Source organism: Hordeum vulgare, chromosome 6H (genome assembly GCF_904849725.1).
Source record: "Hordeum vulgare subsp. vulgare chromosome 6H, MorexV3_pseudomolecules_assembly, whole genome shotgun sequence".
Classification (NCBI taxonomy): domain Eukaryota; kingdom Viridiplantae; phylum Streptophyta; class Magnoliopsida; order Poales; family Poaceae; genus Hordeum; species Hordeum vulgare.
This window is the reverse complement of record NC_058523.1, coordinates 1890187-1910797: the sequence shown is the minus strand read 5'-3', so window position 1 is coordinate 1910797 and position 20611 is coordinate 1890187. Positions and strand designations below refer to the sequence as shown.

General features: G+C 44.0%; 1 protein-coding gene and 1 pseudogene across 1 annotated transcript; both read left to right on the top strand.

Moving 5' to 3' along the window:
• Nucleotides 1–13625: 13625 nt before the first annotated feature.
• Nucleotides 13626–14123, top strand: LOC123402501 (annotated as a pseudogene).
• Nucleotides 14124–19442: 5319 nt separating this feature from the next.
• Nucleotides 19443–20102, top strand: LOC123405424 (alpha-amylase inhibitor BDAI-1). The gene has a single exon (XM_045099113.1). The coding sequence runs from the start codon at nucleotides 19551–19553 to the stop codon at nucleotides 20013–20015; it is 465 nt and encodes a 154-aa protein (XP_044955048.1). The 5' UTR covers nucleotides 19443–19550; the 3' UTR covers nucleotides 20016–20102.
• Nucleotides 20103–20611: the final 509 nt, after the last annotated feature.

Sequence of the window (20611 nt, the reverse complement as noted above, 5' to 3'; positions counted from 1 at the left end):
CAACTTTTTAACACATGCTATGTGGGTGAAATGATAATAGGATGCCAACTTTCAACATTTTCAGAGTTCATTTGTAGTACTTTTCAATTTCAGGGTCAACTAGCTAAAAAAAAATAAGTAAATGCACGAAATATACCAAATGAAGTCAGAAATTGTTGAAATTTTGTGATGTGCCTTTGAATGGTGCATTTTTAACACAAAAAAGTATGGAGTTCAAATAAGTTCAAAAAAAATGAAATCCCTTTGTAAGAGATGATTCTCGTTCGAAACCCTGCTACTTCGAGAGAGATTGTCAGTTTTGTACACGAAATGCATCCAGTTTTTGTCATAGCCCTCTCAACTTTTTAACACATGCTATGTGGGTGAAATGATGATATCATGCCAACTTTCAACATTTTCAGAGTTCATTTGTAGTGCTTTTCAATTTCAGGGTCAACTAGCTCAAAAAAAATAAGAAAATGCACGAAATATACCAAATGAAGTTAGAAATTGTTGAAATTCTGTGATGTTTCTTTGAATGGTGCATTTTGAACACACAAAAAGTATGGAGTTCAAATAAGTTCAAAAAAATGAAATCCCTTTGTACGAGATGAGTTCTCGTTCGAAACCCTGGTACTTCGAGATAGATTGTCAGTTTTGTACACGAACTGCATCCAGTTTTTGTCGTAGCCCTCTCAACTTTTTAACACATGCTATGTGGGTAAAATGATGATAGCATGCCAACTTTCAACATTTTCAGAGTTCATTTGTAGTGCTTTTCAATTTCAGGGTGAACTAGCTCAAAAAAAAGTAAATGCACAAAATATACCAAATGAAATCAGAAATTGTTGAAATTTTGTGATGTGCCTTTGAATGGTGCATTTTGAACAAAAAAAAGTATGGAGTTCAAATAAGTTCAAAAAAATGAAATCCCTTTGTAAGAGATGAGTTCCCGTTCGAAACTCTTCTACTTCGAGAGATAATAGTTTGGATAGTCAAAATTATTAATTATGAAAATAAAAAATAGTTTTGCATTATTTACTCAATTTGAAACACTTTTCATTATCATAGTTTTGTCAAATTCTCAAGTATGCAAAAAGAATTTTTAATAAACATAGTTTTTAATTGAAAATAACATAATAGATCATAGTTTGGATAGTCAAAATTATTAATTATGAAAATACAGAATAGTTTTGCATTATTTATTAAATTTGAAACACTTTTCATTATCATAGTTTTGTCAAATTCTCAAATATGCAAAAAGAATTTTTCATAAACATAGTTTCTAATTGAAAATAACAAAATAGATAATAGTTTGGTTAGTCAAAATTATTAATTATGAAAATAGAAATTTTTTTTGCATTATTTATTCAATTTGAAACACTTTTCATTATCATAGTTTTCAAATTCTCAAATATGCAAAAAGAAGTTTTAATAAATATAGTTTTTAGTTGAAAATAACAAAATAGGTAATAATTTGGATAGTCAAAATTATTAATTATGAAAATAGAAAATAGTTTTGCATTATTTATTCAATTTGAAACACTTTTCATTATCATAGATTTGTCAAATTCTTAAATATGCAAAAAGTATTTTTAATAAACATAGTTTTTAATTGAAAATAACAAAATAGATAATAGTTTGGATAGTCAAAATTATTAATTATGAAAATAGAAAATAGTTTTGCATTATTTATTCAATTTGAAACACTTTTCATTATCATAGTTTTGTCAAATTCTCAAATATGCAAAAAGAATTTTTAATAAACATAGTTTTTAATTGAAAATAACAAAATAGATAACAGTTTGGATAGTCAAAATTATTCATTATGAAAATAGAAAATAGTTTTGAATTATTTATTCAATTTCAAACACTTTTCATTATCATAGTTTTGTCAAATTCTCAAATATGCAAAACGAATTTTTAATAAACATAGTTTTTAATTGAAAATAACAAAATAAGTTAATAGTTTGGATAGTCAAAATAATTAATTTTGAAAATAGAAAAAAATTGAAACTATATGAGAAATCATGGACAAAATTCAATCTAAATTCACTTTGAATTGAGATTGAATTTTATCCACAATTTCGAATATAGTTTCAATTTTTAGTAAATTTAGGCCCGTAAGCCTGCTTTAGAGAGGAGCTCGATGGAGAAGCTGCGACGGGGCTTATAAACAAGTGTTAGTCCCCCTCGCTAGGCGAGGTGGGCCTAAACTTATCGTGCAGCCGAGGAGGGGGCTTTAGTCCTGGGTGGAGCCACGCCCCGGGACTAAAGACACCCTCTAGTCCCGGGTGGAGCCACGCACCGGGACTAAAGACCCCCTGCTTCCCGCCTCTTGGTCTGCCCGAAAAGAGGCCTTTAGTCCCGGGTCCTGCTTCCACCCGGGACTAAAGGGGGTCTTTAGTCCCGGCCCGAGCCACGCACCGGGACTATAGATCCACCTATATAAGCGGCACTTCGAAAATTTCCAACCCAATTGGTCCATTTCTCTTCTTCTTCCTCTCGTTCTCCTGCCCGGCGCGGCACAGCGACGAACTAACCGACGCCGTCAGGCTGCCTGCAGTCCTGCTCGCCGCCGCCTGCCGTCCTCCTCGCCATCGGCCGTCCTCCTCGCCGCCGCGTCGTCCTCCTCGCCGGCGCGCCGTGCTCCTCGCCGTCGCGCCGTGCTCCTCGCCGTCGCGCCGTCCTCCGCGCCGTCCTCCTCGCCGCGCGCCGTCGACACCTCCGGCCGGTAAGCCCCCCGCCCCCTCCTCCCCAACACTCCGGCCAGTATAGAAGAAAAGAAGAAAAAGGAGAAGAGAAGAAGAAAAAGGAGAAGAAAGGAAGAAAAAGGAGAAGAAAAAAAGAAAAAGGAGAAGAAAAGAAGAAAAAGAAAAAGATTTTTTTTGTCATTTAATTCCTATTGTTATTAGGTTTGTGCTATATTATTAGGGTTAGTAATATTTAGAATTAGGTTAGGGTTACAAGAAGAAGAAATTTGAAAAAAAATAAGAAAATAAGATTAGAAAAAATAATAAATAAGAAGAGGAGGAGAAGAAAAGAAGAAAAAGTGTATATTGTATAGTGTATATGCTTAAGTGAATAGTGTATATAGTTTATAGTGTATAATATCATCTTCTCCTCCTCAATTTTTCTTATTTTTTTCCTTCAAGTACTTCTTCTCCTTCTTATTTTTTCTTATTTTTTCCTTCAAGTACTTGTTTTCTTGTTCAACTAAATTTAACCTGTCGACAATAGGGTCGGTTGGAATTTCCGATTCAACCACCTCCTAGATAAATAAAATCTATGTCACGTTGGTCGGCATAATTGTCATAAACAATAAATGAACCAAATAGTTATCAAAAGATAATATATACCACATCCGAATCATAGACATGACGAGGGCCGACGGGGGCGGATACCAAAACCATCGCACTATATAATAACAAGAAATAATAAGTACGAAAATTAGACAATTATCTATCTGAAGTAAGAATTTTTTTTCTTTTAGAAAGAAGATAATAACAAGAGGCTCACCACGGTGGTGAAGACGGGGACAGGACGTGACGGACCGCTAAACCTAGACAAATCTCGAGGAAAATGGAGCTCGGAGGTCGAGTTTCGAGAGGAGAACGATTAACTAGCATGGCTCGGACATTTCATCGAACACCCCATGTGCATAGGAGGTGAGCTAGAGCACCCAAATGCCCTCCTCTCGCCGGCCACAGAAAAACAGAGTGATCTGCCGCAGCGATGGGTATATATAGGCAAATTATTTGTCCCGGTTCGTGGCATAAACTTGGACTAAAGCCCCCTCTTCTCAACCGGTTCAGGGGACGAACCGGTACCAATGGATGTGGGCCAGGAGCGCGGCACATTGTTTTCGGGTCGTGTCTAGAACCGGGACCAATGGGTCCAGACGAACTAGGACCAATTCCCACGAGGTCCCGACCGGCCCCTGGGCTAATGAACCGGGTCTAATGCCCCCTATTTATCCCGGTTCGTGAGGAACCGGGACTAATGGGCTGGCCAGGCCCGAACCAAAGCCCTATTTTCTACTAGTGGTAGTGACGTAGGGGCCACGGATGTTAGAGTTGTCTCTAATATTATTATACAAGGTAGGTTACAGTTGGTATGTCTTTTATTCTTGTGTATTGTATAACATATCTTCTATACAAGTACATGCTACAGTGGTATGTCTTTTATGAATTATTTTTTAAATCAAGAAATATCGCATTGCTGGACAACAAAGCGGGGATTGTTTCGTCGACCGCGTGGACCATCCCATACGGTACATGTGCATCGTAGGTTCATGTTTTTTTAATTAAAAAAATCTTTGTCTTTGTAGATATCGTAGCAAACGGCAAAAAAGGCGTCAGTTTCCTTCTTTTTAACGTCAACAGGTTCCCGCTGGCGGCAAAGCATGCTCACTGACTTTGACGGCTGAATTTTTGATATGCAACAGGTTGGTAAGGGCCTTCTGTTCCGGTTTTAGAACCGGCACTAAAATGTCGTTAGTAATGCCCTCGGCCTTTAGTCCCGGTTTCTTACATCAACCGGGACAGATGGCCGTCCATGTGGTTGCTGCGGTTAGGCCACGCAGGGGGCATTTAGTCCCGGTTGGTGACACCAACCGGGACCAAAAGGCATCGACGCATCGTCACCTGGCTGAAGCTAAGGTTTTTTCTTTTCTTTTCTGAAAGGGGCTGGTTTAGGGGTTAAATTAGGTTGTTATATACATCAACCAAGGAGCATCCATGAGCAAGGACAAAAAGAAATGATTTTATCTTTCATCCATGAGCATCCATGAGCATGCATGCACAAAATTTCACCAGACACACGACCATCATACTTAAAAGTGCAATAGCAGTTCAACAATATCGTACTTAAAAGGTTTACACTATAAAGATTAAAGCTCCATCAGGTTCTTAAGATCTTCACTCCTGCTTCTTCACCTTCTCCTTCTTCACCCTGATGCGCTTGGAGCGTCGAAGCCTCAGGCCAGGCTGTGGGATGTACTCCTCTACCACAATTGGCATGGCCCTGTCGCCCAGCTGTGAGATCACCATCGCGAGGCCATCGTCGCTGCTACTTTTGTTGTAGCCAGAGTCGCTGCTACTTTTGTTGTAGCCAGAGTCGCTGCTGCCATAGACATAGCACCTGTCGTTGTACTCGTTGCTCCTGCTCCAATTTCCTTGCCAAATGCAAAAAAGTTTTTTTTAAATGGTGTGGGACATAGCCTAATGGAGAGGAAGAAGAGACAGAGCGTACTGGCATCGTCGTCGTCCTGGTAGCGCCTCCGACACATAGTCGTGTCGAACACCTTCGCGGCGAACGTGGCGTTGCCGTCGTACCTGAAGTACCCGTGCCGCAGGTCGTAGGCACGGACGAACTGCTTCCAGCCACGATCTAGGTACATGCTTCCATCGGTGTCGAACACCACCTCCACGTCCCACAGCTTACAAAGCCCGTTGTCGGCCTGCCTCAGCTTCATGTTCTGTGGCCAATGGACGTCCAGCATCTTCACAAAATTGTCCGGCAGCACCTGCCTCCTGGAGGATTCCTCAAGTATAATCGTGAAGAACTCCATCTCTGAAAAGCGGCAGAAGAGACCAATTACTACCCTTTACAACATTGTCATACAACATTTACAACAACATGATCATCAGTATTAGGTAGGACCTAATTAAATACCCTCTTTAAGATAAAATAGCATAAAACAATATAGACCCTGACTCGAGGTCGGAGGGGGGTCGGTGACGGGGACGACGACGCGGATGATGGAGGGGGCTCCTAGATTTCTACATAGTGCTCTCGAATTTTAGCATTCAAAGTAGGAGTACTTTTCCAATTTGAGCATTCAATAAGCAAAACCAAATCGTAAAATAAAGTAGTATTCAAAGTAGCATGCATTCAATTATAAGCAAAACTACATCATCTCTTGTTTCCGTACATCGTCGAATATTATCACTAATACTCCTCGAATACTATCATACATATAGCATCACTAATACAGCTAGAACTGTAGCGCCCGACGGGTATCGTCGCGGGCGGTGGACACCCAAAGAGAAGGAACCATCACAGGAACATAGCTCGAGTGAGATCCCTGAAGAACCTGCCAGGTATTGTCGAACCTGCCCTCCAACATAACCATGTAGCTACGGGCGTGCTCGTCCTCCTCGCTGATACGGTGACGTACCACCTCCGCGCTGTTCGGAAGCCTCGGCACCGTCACTGGCCCACGCGACCGCCACCAAACAAGGATCGGGTCAACAACGGGTTGGCTCCTCACCAACCTACGCCCCCTGGAAGGTAGCACCTCCCAATACCAGCCGGGCTGAGCACAGTCCCGGACATGGCCCCTCTGATCAAGCAGGTGTCCTCCGCCGAGTAGACGACGAGGATGCGGGATAGGCATCGTAAAATGAACTAAAAAATAAACTAGTTCTATTTATTTTCTTGCTAAGAATAAACTACTTCTATATATAGTAAAATTTTCTCTAACAAAATTCATATAATCTCATTAGTAATTCATATAATTGTTGGAAATATGCCCTAGAGGCAATAATAAAATGGTTATTATCATATTTCCTTGTTCATGATAATCGTCTATTGTTCATGCTATAATTGTATTAACAGTGAACAGTAATACATGTGTGAATAAAGCTTTTCTAATGTCATCATGCTAAAGCTTTTCTAATGTCAAGTATCTTTTCCTTCGACCGTGAGATTGTGCAACTCCCGAATACCATAGGAGTACTTTGGTTGTATCAAACGTCACAACGTAACTGGGTGACTATAAAGGTGCACTACGGGTACCTCCGAAAGTGTCTGTTGGGTTGGTACGAATCGAGATCTGGATTTGTCACTCCGTGTGACGGAGACGTATCTCTGGGCCCACTCGGTAGAACATCATCATGAGCTCAATGTGACTAAGGAGTTAGTCACACGATGACGTGCTACGGAACGAGTAAAGAGACTTACCGGTAACGAGATTGAACAAAGGTATAGATATACCGACGATCGAATCTCGGGTAAGTTCTATACCGACAGACAAAGGGAATCGTATAAGGGATTGATTGGATCCTTGACATCGTGGTTCATCCGATGAGATCATCGTGGAGCAAGTGGGAGCCACCATGGGTATCCAGACCCCGCTGATGGTTATTAGCCGGAGAGGCGTCTCGGTCATGTCTGCCTGTCTCCCGAACCCGTAGCTAGGGTCTACACACTTAAGGTTCGGTGACGCTAGGGTTATAGGGAATTGTTATACGAGGTTACCGAAAGTTGTTCGGAGTCCCGGATGAGATCCCGGACGTCACGAGGAGCTCCGGAATGGTCCGTAGGTAAAGATTGATATATAGGACGGATGGTTTCGGACACCGGAAGAGTTTCGGGCATCACCGGTAACGTATCGGGACCACGGGGACCACCGGAGGTGGCCCCGGGGGTCCACCGAAGGGGGGCAACGACCCCGGGAGGTGAGATGAGCCAAGTGGGGGTGGGAACCAGCCGCTAGGTGGGCTGGTGCGCCTCCCCACTCAGCCCAATGCGCAGGGGAGAGAAAAGGGGGGGCAAACCCTAAGCTAGGTGGGCCTAAGGCCCACCAGGTGGTGCGCCACCCCCTCCTCCCCCCTCTGGCCGCCGCACCTCCCATCTGGGGGGCTGCCGCACCACCTAGGGTGGGAACCCTAGGGGTGGCACACCCTCTCCCCTCCCCCTATATATAGTGGGCACTTTTGGCCATTGGAGATTAGACTTTTCCCTCTCCCTCGGCGCAGCCCTGCTCTTCTTTCTCCTCCTCTCTACCGGTGCTTGGTGAAGCCCTGCCGAGAGACCTCGTCTCTCCATCGACACCACGCCGTCGTGCTGCTGGAGTTCTTCCCCAACCTCTCCCTCCTCCTTGCTGGATCAATGTGCGGGAGACGTCACCGGGCTGCACGTGTGTTGAACGCGGAGGTGTCGTAGTTCGGCACTAGATCGGAATCGCTGCGAGTATGACTCCATCAACCGCGTTCTAGCAACGCTTCCGCTTAGCGATCTTCAAAGGTATGAAGATGCTCTTACCCCTCTCTCGTTGCTGGTCTCTCCATAGGAAGATCTGAATATGCGTAAGAAAATTTTGAATTTATGCTACGTTACCCAACAATAATCTCATTAGTAAATGGTGCCCCCAACCCGTACCAATGCACCCCTTTAGTCCATGTTTGTGCCACCAACCGGGACCAAAGGTCGTATGCTCGCGCAGTGCGGTGCTATGTTTAGTCCCACCTCGCTAGCCGAGAGGGGCTCGGAGTGGTTTATAAGCCCTGCCGAACCAACCACTTCGAGCTCCTCTCTACTCCAAGCTTACGGACCTAAAATCACTCTATGTGCTTGTGGGCCTATTGGGCCTACTGCGGGCCCGCATCCGGGCCCTAGTAATGGCTTTCTAGTAATGGCTTTCTACTGTGGGCCTGTAGGTGGCACTTTTTTAAAAAAAAATCCAGTTTTTTGCTTTCTTTTTTGTTTTCTTTTTTGTGGTCTCGGTTGGTAAATCCAACTGGGACTAAAGGGGGCATTTGTCCCGGTTGGAGCCACCAACCGGGACAAAAGGCATGTGCCTCACACAGCCGTAGTGCGGTTGGATGTTTAGTCCCACCTGCCAAGCGAAGGGCTCCCAAACCTGTTTATAAGCTCCGCCGCGGCTGCAATGTCGAGCTCGAATTTAAACACAAAATTCAACCTAAATTCAAAGTGCTAGTTAGCGAGTTATGCTAACTAGTACTTTGAATTTAGGTTGAATTTTCCATTATTTTTGTTTTGTTTTTTGCTTTATGAATTCGCATCTATTAAAGTTTGTAAAAAAATTCTAATTACTTTTTTATTTTCTTCTATGATAATTCTTTTTGCTATTAAAGTTTGTAAAAAAATTCTAATTACTTATTTATTTTATTTTATGATAATTCTTTTAGTCCAGACTTCTTGTTTTATTAAAGTTTATTTTATTTTATTTGGTTTCTACTTACATCATTAATTTTCATCCCTTTCTGACTTCATATGTTATTTTTCATGCATTTACTGATTATTTTGAGCTATAAGACCCTCAAATTGAGAAGCATTTCAAATGAACTCTGAAAAGGTTGGAATTTGGCATGGTATCATCATTTCATCCACATATCATATGCAAGAAAGTTGAGAGGGTTACGACAAAAAATGAATGCACTTCGTTTACCAAACGGACAATCTCTTTCGAAGTATCATGATTTCATACGAAAACTTGTCTGTTACAACAGGCATTTCAAATGAACTAAAAAAAGGTTGAAAGTTGGCATGGTATCATCATAATAGTTGCGGAGAAAGCCTTCACTTTTTCTTCGCTTGTCTCGTTTCCTTATTGCACCGTAACCATGGATAATCTTCAACATTCATCAGGATGCACTACAAGGAATATGCTAATACACGACGCTATTTTTTCGTCGCTACATCATCACGGTTTTTAATTTACGACGATCTCACGACGAAAAACCAAGCATAAAAAACGGAGCGTTACAAATGAACAACAGCGACGTTCTAATCAAAATCGTCGTAACTTTTACGAGGATTCCTGGATTGTTGTAACCTTTACGACGATCCTAAATCATCGTTTGCAATCAAAACCAGTCCTACGTGACAGTCCTACGTGGCAAAATTACGACGAAATCAAAACGTCATGGTTGAAATCAGCCGAACCCATTTCAATTGATCACATGGGCTGATTTTATTTTTTTGGGCTTTTTTTTATTTTCTTATTTTTTGGCCTTAGCCTATTTATAACCACTTTTAATATTATTATTTTTTGAATTTTGGTTTGTGGCTTTTTACTTTCTATTGATTTTCTTTTTTGGCCATTTTATTTTTGTACTGGTCCAACATGTCATGCGGATCTCAAAATTTTGTCAAACTTTACGCCTCGAGATTTTTACATTTTGATCTGTAGCATTATGAAGGCAGGTGACAGCACAAAGTTAGAATCAACCTTAATTTAATACTAATATATTGTCTTTTTGACCACTTTTAGAATCCAAGAATGAATTTCAAATAGAACTAAGAACACATAAAATTGATCAAATATACGACTAAATAAATCTATTACAATCTTTACAACACAGATGTGCTACAATATGCTACTCTAAACTGAGTAAGACTTCACAGCTTCACACTTGGGTTCACACTTCACGGCTTCACACTTCACACTTGAGCTTCTTTAAAAGAGGAACCAACACAATTTTAAGTCTACAATACAACAATTGATACTAATCAAGGATAAAAAAAACCAAGTAATAGACTCAAATGTGAAGGCAACATGAAACTAGTGATACGAAACCATGCAGAAAACACTACAATGTAATACTGTTGTAACTAGTGATACTAGTGATCATAGGCCTCCGTTCGAACCCGACGGTGAAGATGAAGTGTTAATGAAATGGTACGAACACATTATATGACACCAAACCAGCAAGCCACACAAACATACTAATGTAACTGCAGCATGTCCAAGGCAACGACATCCATCCTCTTCCGGGACCTGTTGATGTTCTCCTCAACGTAGGTTCTTGTCATCTTAACCGGCGGCGGCACCCGCTTCGTAAGCCTGCACAGGCAGCTCAGCAGCAGTCAGAGGACACCAGCAGCAACAGGAAAATCTGCTACGGATGCGCCTTGGCGGCACCAAATCGCTCGCTCAGCCCGTGACTTGTTCCAGCATCTCGGGCGGGCGCTCGCATCGGTCATTGTTGATGAACATGCCGTATAAATCCTCCGTCGGTCCATCTGCCAAGACAACAAACATGTACAAGAAATGGATAGCACTGATCTTTTTCAGTACAATTCAGTAGAATGCTTATCTTTTAAGAACAAAATCTGGCCAACCATATGGGAACAGGAGAACTTCTGAATTATGATACCCATTTTTCAACGAAAAAACAGTTGGGAACATAGACAAGTTAACACTAGGAACCAGAGTATTTGAGCTATAGATCTGGAAATCACATTTTAGAATGCCGAATGACCATGCACACTGGTGTTGAACAGACAACAACCCAGAAAAAAAACTGAAGATGTTAGGAGTTTTACCTTGCATATCTCCCCTTTAAAGCGGCGCCTGAAAGTGTGACCTGTTGTTGCTTTGGCTCCTCCTCTGGGAAGGCATGCAGCGAATTCCCCTTATACCTTGAACACAGTAAAATGATTTATTCAGCATCACAGTAAAATGAAGCAGAGTCCTCAACATAGTCTACTGATATCCTAATTTCAACAACTCCCAGAATCGTAATGATTTGGTCTCACTTTCTCAGATACATTACTAGTTTCAACAAATTTCTGTAACTAGAAGAAATTGTTCTCAGACACATTACCAATTCCAGCAATTTTGGAACCACAAGAATTTGCTCCCCTATACATTTGTAAATATTCTGGGGTTGACGTGTTACTAAATGAAGCACCAACAGTCCAAGAAAACAGTTACTAAATAGTACAAATGTAATCCCATCTCCCAATCCTAGTTACTAAATGAAGCAACAACAGTCCAAGAAAACAGTTAACCTCGTGTTAATCGTTGGTCGGTCTGATAGTGAGATGTTCACAAATGCTTGTCCATATGCATGATCTAGATATAAAATTAGTGGCTACAACGACAATGCTTACGTAGCTTATGGTTGGAAACTTATGCATCGGTCCCTTTGGTTGGCAGAGCGAAAGAAATCGGAAGAAGGGTGCTGTGATTTTTCCCTGAAAAGAAGAACAGTGTGCGTGGGTCTCCAACTGAATCTAACTCTTCTTCTGGTGTGGATTTCTGCACTTTAGCTCCACTGCCATCCAAACGACATTCGATAGTAATAGAGTGAATTATTGCAGAATGAATACATATAGCCATGTAAACTTTATGTTGCAAACAAAAGCATCATAGGTTAAACCAGTGGCGAATCTAGCGTGATAATAAAGGGTAGGCTACAAAGTTTAGACTTTGAGCAGAACTGAAGTTGGTAAGATATAGTATAACCGAGTAAGTTTTCTATTAGCTGAATCAGCTTTAGTTGTTAGTTTGACTGTGCTGATTTGAATGACTAGACTGGTTCCCCTCCCTGGATCCAAGAGAAATAGTTGTTTTACTACTTGAATCCGTCATTTTAAAGCGATCACATGGCCTTCCAAACTAGCAGCCGCACAGGGAAGAATGACATCCGAGGCAGGCAATTCGTTGAGCACCTACCGGGCGCAACCCCGGCAGCCACAACAGTAGTAAACTAGAGGGACGGCACAGGCAGGAGGTGCAAGAACCGACAGAGGGGGTTGGTGGCGGTGAGGGCAGGTGCCGTACAAGTGGAATGCCTTCATGGAGGGTACCTTGTCGACGAGGCTGGCGTAGCCGCTGATGAGCCCGGACAGCCGCTCCGGCGTCACGTCCTCGATGCCCAGTTCCTACACTTCTCCCCTGGATTCCTATCTACTGCAGTGCACAACATCACAAATGAACAACGAAGCAAAAGAGAGAATGTCCGAGTCATGGCCGCCGACGAGGTAGGTGTGCGTTGTGGGAGAGGGAGACGGCGGCGAGGTAGGTGTGCGCCGTGGGAGAGGGAGGAGGTGGCAGCGGCGCGGAGATGGGGAGGAGGGACGGGTCTGAGCTAGGGTTTGGGCTGTGGGTGGGGTTTTCTTTGTTCTTTTTTTTCTATAGATACATGGATGGATGGATGTAAGATGGTGTGATAAATGGATGGATGGATGGGTGCCATGTCATCGATCCATGGGAATAGATCTTATTGGTTCGAAAAATCAGTGATTTACAATAGTTTTCTAAATATTTGTTGCAAAATTGTGAAGAAACACGCTGAATTAAATATTTCAGTCTGATGTTTGGCAGTATCATGGAGAAACAGCCACTGCCAGTTCCATGTGATGGGGTTAGATCTTTTATTTTTAAATAAGGATGTGTTCCTAGGCTAGATGACACGCTACAATGGACTAGATACAGAGGAGGATGGTGCAAAATAGAATTTGAGCCAGCTTTCTCTTTCTGCTTAGAGAGTTAATTGGGTAGGTTGGGTCATATATCCAGGAAGTTTTATGATTGTATCGTAGTATAGGCGGTTAATATTACCGTATGAGGAATCAGAAATGATCATAACTAATCTGGAGATCTTGGCGTGCTACCTATGTGGCTTCACAGCAGCACACTTCCATCATCAGGCAGGATCCAATAGCAAACACCTCACATAAAGTTATGATTCCTGTGTGAATAATAGTACGAAACAAGATGCCACACTTGTTGTGCCTGAATTATAAGAAACAACAACATTGTTCAGAAATAGTGTATAAACGAAAGCTAACCGCTATGAAAAGGAATGGGGAACGGGTAACAATTCCAATATGTCAAGGCGGGTTCTAAATCGTTACATGCAGAGTACCATGCGATTAACAACTTATTGTGTGGCATATCATAAATAAGTACCATGCGATTCAACAAACCAGACAAAGGAAAAGTAGATGAGAAGATCATGTGATATGGACCTGAGGAGGAACGGCGACCCACCGGCCAAGGCGGAGCAGGGTACAGTCGCTGCTAAACACCGCACTGCAAGGAGCTGGTGGTTGGTGGGGGTACAGCAGCGATGAAGTGAAGCCTCGGTGGCGGCCCTTTTCCGGTGATGGAGTGGCTCAGCTCGTCCATGGCCCGCGCGGCCATCCTGGCCATCAATGAGCGCTCCGCGTCAGTCACGGGCGCCGGCAGATGCATGGCCGACGTGTCCGATGACGGCAGGCCCAGGCCGGCCCCGCTGAGGAGGTCAAGGTCCAGTGACAGGCTGCCGTCGCCGCCACCGCCGAACGGCTCGTGATGGCCGCCCATCGGTACCCCGCCCATGGAGAAGTCGAGTGAGGAGACCGACATCTACGGCGTGCCCTGCGGCTTCTGCGTGAAGGGGCGGCCGAGGTACTTGGCGGTGAGGCCGGCGACGCGGTTGAGCTCCTGCTTGAGCCGGGCGTTCTCCATGCGCAGCTTCTGCTTGAGCTGCCTTTGGAGACGAGGGGCTCGCGGATTGGGGAGGAGGTGGGGATCGGGAGGGGGGCGGGGACGGGGAGGAGGTGGCGGCGGCGGCGAGGAGATGCGACGAGGGAGGAAGGGTGGGATGGGGAATCTGAGCTAGGGTTTGGGCTGCGGGTGGGGTTATCTCTTTTTCAGTTTTTTTTTCTGTAGATAGATGGTTGGATGGATGTGGAATTGAGAGATGGATGGATGGATGGATGGGCGCCATGTCATCGTTCCGTGTGAAAGGTTCTGATTGGTTCAGAAAATCAATGATTTAAAATAGTTTTCAAGTACTGAAAATAAAGAAATTTTGTGAAGCATCTATCAAAAATGTTTTTAAAAGGGCACCACACAAATTGTCACTAAAGGTGGACCACATTTTACGGATGAGGACCAATTCCCAAAAAATATTAGGGTAATCAAAGAAATAGAAATTGCATTTCCTTCACAAAGTGCTATTCTGAACAGAATAGGAAAATGAATATTGCTGAATTATTTTTGAACTATGGAATGAAGGGTTTTCACATATTTGACAAATATATGATCCAAAGTATTTATGAGAATTTTTCGAGAATTTTTGGAATGACAAAATAAATGGTTGCTTCACAAACTAGGATGAGGTGGGATAGAATGGACCCACGAGTGACATGTCAACATAGTTAGAACATGTTACGATATTTTTACAATCGTCCTAAAAGTTCTGATGATCTCACCTTATGCGGTTACGACGTTTTTGACTCACATCGTCGTAATTTATATGTAGATTTGATCCCCTCAAACGGTTTACGACGATCTCGAAATAAATAGTCATAGATTTATGACGAAATCATCAACGACATCTTAAAAAACGTCATGTATGAGCACATTTCTTGTAGTGATGCTTGGGTCAGCCTTGACTTTGAAGGCAGGAATTTCATTAAACTTTTCATAATCTTCGGACATGTCTGTCTTGCCCTCCACTCCCAAGATGTCCCTGTTTCCTGAAAGAACTATGTCGCGCTTTGGTTCATCGTATGATGTATTTGCTTCCTTATCTTTTCTTTTTCTCGGTTTGGTAGACATGTCCTTCACATAGATAACCTGTACCACATCATTGGCTAGGACGAACGGTTCGTCAGTGTACCCAAGATTGTTCAGATCCACTTTTTTCATTCCGTACTGTGGATCTTCCTGTACCCCGCCTCCTGACAGATTGATCCATTTGCACTTAAACAAAGGGACCTTAAAATCATGTTCGTAGTCAAGTTCCCATATGTCCACTATGTAACCATAATATGTGTCTACTCCCCTCTCGGTTGCTGCATCAAAGCGGACACCGCTGTTTTGGTTGGTGCTCTTTTGATCTTGGGCGATAATGTAAAATGTATTCCCGTTTATCTCGTATCCTTTGTAAGTCAATACAGTTGAAGATGGTCCCCTGGACAATGAGTACAACTCAGCACAAACAGTGTTCTCACCTCTGAGACGTGTTTACAACCAACTGCTGTAAGTCCTGATGTGTTCACCTGTAATCAGTCGTCGCACCGCTCCGGGTGTTTGGAGCGCACACTGTTCTTGAGTTCATCGACATACGGGGTCACCAATTCAAGGTAGAGTTCATAAGAACCGTGTAGTGTGCTTGAGACCAAGAATATCCGTCCCTGCATATTATGGAGTCCCCTCCAAGCGTGCCTTTTCCAGTCAGTCTACCCTCATACCGCGATTCAGGAAGACCTATCTTCTTAAGGCCAGGAATGAAGTCAACACAAAACCCAATGACATCCTTTGTTTGATGGCCCATGGAGACGCTTCCTTCTAGCATAGCGCGGTTACGGACATATTTCTTTAGGAATCCCATGAACCTCTCAAAGGGGTACATATTGTGTAGAAATACGGGGCCCAGAATGACAATCTCGTCAACTATATGAACTAGGACGTGCGTCATGATATTGAAGAAGGATGGTGGGAACACCAGCTTGAAACTGACAAGACATTGCACCACATCACTCCTTAGCCTTGGTATGATTTCTGGATCGATCATCTTCAGAGAGATTGCATTGAGGAATGCACATAGCTTCACAATGGCTAATCGGACATTTTCCGGTAGAAGCCCCTCAATGCAACCGGAAGCAGTTCCGTCATAATCACGTGGCAGTCATGAGACTTTAGGTTCTGAAACTTTTTCACTGCCATATTTATTATTTCCTTTATATTCGACGAGAAGCCAGTCGGGACCTTCATACTAAGCAGGCATTCAAAGAAGATTTCCTTCTCTTCTTTGGTAAGAGTGTAGCTGGCAGGACCTTCATACTTCTTTGGAGGCATGCCGTCTTTTTCATGCAAACGTGGCAGGTCCTCCCGTGCCTCAGCTCTATCTTTGCCTTCAAATACACGCCCAAGAAGCCTAGCTGGTTCACGCAAAGGTTATTCGTCACGTGCATCACGTCGATTGAAGAGCGGACCTCTAGGTCTTTCCAGTAGGGTAGGTCCCAAAATATAGATTTCTTCTTCCACATGGGTGCGTGTCCTGCAACGTCACTCGGAACAGATAGTCCGCCGGGACCCTTTCCGAATATTACTTTTAAATCATTGACCATAGCAAGTACGTGATCACCGTTACGCATGGCGGGCTTCTTCCGGTGATCTGCCTCGCCTTTGAAATGCTTGCCTTTCTTTCGACATTGATGGTTTGTCGGAAGAAATCGACGATGGCCCAGGTACACATTCTTCCTGCATTTGTTGAGGTATATACTTTCGGTGTCAGCTAAACATTGTGTGCATGCGTGGTTTCCCTTGTTTGTGTGTCCTGAAAGGTTACTGAGAGCGGGCCAATAGTTGATGGTTACAAACAACAACGCATGCAGGTCAAATTCCTCATGTTTGTGCTCATCCCACACACGTACACCGTTTCCATTCCACAGCTGTAAAAGTTCTTCAACTAATGACCTTAGGTACACATCAATGTCGTTGCCGGGTTGCTTAGGGCCTTGGATGAGAACTGGCATCATAATGAACTACCGCTTCATGCACATCCAAGGAGGAAGGTTATACATACATAGAGTCACGGGCGAGGTGCTGTGATTGCTGCTCTGCTCCCCGAAAGGATTAATGCCATCCGCGCTTAAACCAAACCATACGTTCCTTGGGTCACGTGCAAACTCAGCACAGTACTCTCTCTCGAGTTTTCTCCACTGCGACCCGTCACCGGGTGCTCTCAACTTCCCATCTTTCTTACGGTCCTCACTATGCCATCACATCAACTTGGCATGCTCTTTGTTTCTGAACAGTCGTTTCAACCGTCGTATTATAGGAGCATACCACATCACCTTCGTAGGAACCTTCTTCCTGCGGGGCTCGCCGTCAACATCACCAGGGTCATCTCGTCTGATCGTATACCGCAATGCACCGCATACCGAGCATGCCTTCAAATCCTTGTACGCACCGCGGTAGAGGATGCAGTCATTAGGACATGCATGTATCTTCTGCACCTTCAATCCTAGAGGGCATACGACCTTCTTTGCTACGTACGTACTGTAGGGCAATTTGTGATCCTTTTGAAGCTTCTTCTTCAATATTTTTAGTAGCTTCTCAAATCCTTTGTCAGGCACAGCATTCTCTGCCTTCCATTGTAGAAATTTCAGTACGGTACCTAGCTTTGTGTTGCCATTTCGCAATTGGGTACAACCCTTTTTTGTGATCGTCTAACATGCGATCGAACTTCATCTTCTCCTTTTGACTTTCGCATTGCGTCTTTGCATCGACAAAGACCCGACGTAGATCATCATCATCGGGCACATCGTATGGTTCCTCTTGATCTTCAGTAGCTTCCCCCGTTGCAGCATCATCGGGCACATCGTCTGGTTCCTCTTGATCTTCAACAGCTCCCCCCGTTGCAGCATCACCGTATTCACGGGGCACCTAGTTGTCATCGTCCTCTTCTTCTTTGTCGTCTTCCATCATAACCCCTATTTCTCCGTGCCTCGTCCAAACATGATAGTGTGGCATGAAACCCTTGTAAAGAAGGTGGGTGTGAAGGATTTTCCGGTCATAGTAAGACTTCGTATTCCCAAATTTAGGGCATGGACAACACATAAAACCATTCTGCTTGTTTCCTCAGCCACTTCGAGAAAATTATGCACGCCCTTAATGTACTCGGAGGTGTGTCTGTCACCATACATCCATTCCCGGTTCATCTGCGTGCATTATATATAATTATGTGTGTCAAAAGTAAGAAAATCAGACAAGTATCTATCTAAAGTAAGAAAATCAGACAAGTCTCTATCTAAAGTAAGAAATCAGGAAGAAGATAAGAACAAGAGGCTCACCACGGTGGTGCCGGCGACGAGATCGACGCGGGCGATCAACGGTGGTGAAAACGGGGATGGGGCGTGACGGACCGCTAAATCTAGACAAATCTCGGGAAAAATGGAGCTCCGAGGTCGAGCTTCGAGAGGAGAAAGCTTACCTAGTGTGGCTCGGGCATTTCATCGAACACCTCATGTGCATAGGAGGTGAGCTAGAGCACCCAAATGCCCTTTCCTCGCCGGCCAGAAAAAACAGAGTGTTCTGCCGCAACGATGGGTATATATAGGCAAATTATTTGTCCCAATTCGTGGCATAAACCGGGACTAAAGCTCCCCTTCTGTACCGGTTCAAGGCACGAACCGGTACCAATGGATGTTGGCCAGGAGCGCGGCCCATTGGTCCCGGTTCGTGCCTAGAACCGGGACAAATGGCTCCAGACGAACCGGGACCAATGCCCACGAGGCCCCGGCCGCCCCCCTGAGCTCATGAACCAGGTCTAATGCCCCCCATGGGTCCCGGTTCGTTAAGAACCGGGACTAATGGGCGGTCAGGCCCGAACCAAAGCCTTGTTTTCTACTAGTGTTTGTTCCCATGATACCGGAATGAACTTAATCTTGGGCGGAAAGAAATGTGACATAGAATTAAATAAAAATATCTCATATACTATTTGATATGAAACAATTTCTGTCCCCGCCCTGTACACAAAATATACTTTATCTTGTGGGTAAAGAAATGTGACATACTAATGTTTTCCGCACGCAAAGGTGGATATGTATACCTTTCCTCACGCATTGCTAATTTTGGATCCAGCAACAAATTGTGGGGTTCACTCAACACTCGGAAAGCTTCCGATTGCATATCCTCATGACACGACACTTTAGAAAGCTGAAAGAAAGTTAATTGTAACGTGTCAACATCTATAATAAATACAGTACAAAGCCCACAAGACACTCATGCAAGCCCACAAGACACTCGGAAAGCTGTTTTATTTTATATATATGGACAAAGGCTGCAGCTAATTTTGTCGATATGGTAACCATGCATCCTAACTTTTTAGTAGTGAGTTTAACAAGCTATGGGTTGTAGTCACAATGTTTGAGTGCATTCCAAATACCTCACGACACTAAGAAGGGCGACGTGCAAGAAAATGCCATTGGCACCAGGCAGTACAAGCCTTTCTCTAGCTATATATAAGCAACTGATTAAGATAGTAAGAGTGTAGCTACCGATCGATATAAGCAACTGATTAAGATAGTAGTAGATGGGAATGGGAGCAATGTGGATGAAGAGCATGTTGTTGGTGCTCCTGCTATGCATGCTCATGGTGACTCCAATGACGGGCGCACGGAGTGATAACAGTGGCCCTTGGATGTGGTGTGATCCTGAGATGGGCCACAAGGTGAGCCCGCTCACGCGCTGCCGAGCATTGGTGAAGCTCGAGTGTGTGGGCAACCGGGTGCCCGAGGATGTCCTAAGAGACTGCTGCCAGGAGGTGGCCAACATCAGCAACGAGTGGTGCAGGTGCGGCGACCTCGGCAGCATGCTGCGCAGCGTGTATGCGGCGCTCGGCGTGGGGGGCGGACCGGAGGAGGTGTTCCCGGGTTGCCAGAAGGATGTGATGAAGCTCTTGGTTGCAGGCGTGCCTGCGCTCTGCAATGTCCCCATTCCCAACGAGGCGGCAGGCACCAGAGGGGTCTGCTACTGGTCAGCGTCTACGGACACCTAGTCAAGCGATTATTATGCTTTTTAATAATTTGTGTGGTGTGTGTGTGCGCGCACAAGATGAATAAAATGAAATAATGGTGTATCTGCCTATGCGACGCATGCGTCATGTATGAACCTGAACTTAATTTAATTTTCCTACTCATAGATAACAACATTATCTCAGATAGATGTTCTAGAGCCCGCACAAACAACTAAAGTAATAGCATACAGCCACCTGACAACCACGCCCCACTCTTCTGCTCCCTACGGCACCCCGATAGAATATATCCTGGTAACTTCAACGATTCCTCTCCTTCATCTAATGGCGCCTCTGGGCACGTCGATCGGCATCACCTGGACACAACCGCCGCGTTACCTAGGTCAGGACGCCCGCAACCAGCCGTGTCCTTCGGCTGTGCAAGGATATTGGCCGACGCATGCAAGACCTTTGACGGAGATTGGTTTTGTGCCTACGAAAAACATCTCAAGAACACGGTTCGAACACTCTGGGCAATCTACAGCCTAGCCTCGACAACGGTCGAGCTCACTACTAGAAAACATACCTTACGATTTGTCCCTTTAGTCTCGGCTTGGTCTTGGCCCGGGACTAATGTGACC

What these genes read in the sequence shown, in the direction of transcription:
- LOC123405424 (XM_045099113.1), top strand. Translation starts at nt 19,551, where the DNA reads ATGGGAATGGGAGCAATGTGGATGAAGAGCATGTTGTTGGTGCTCCTG.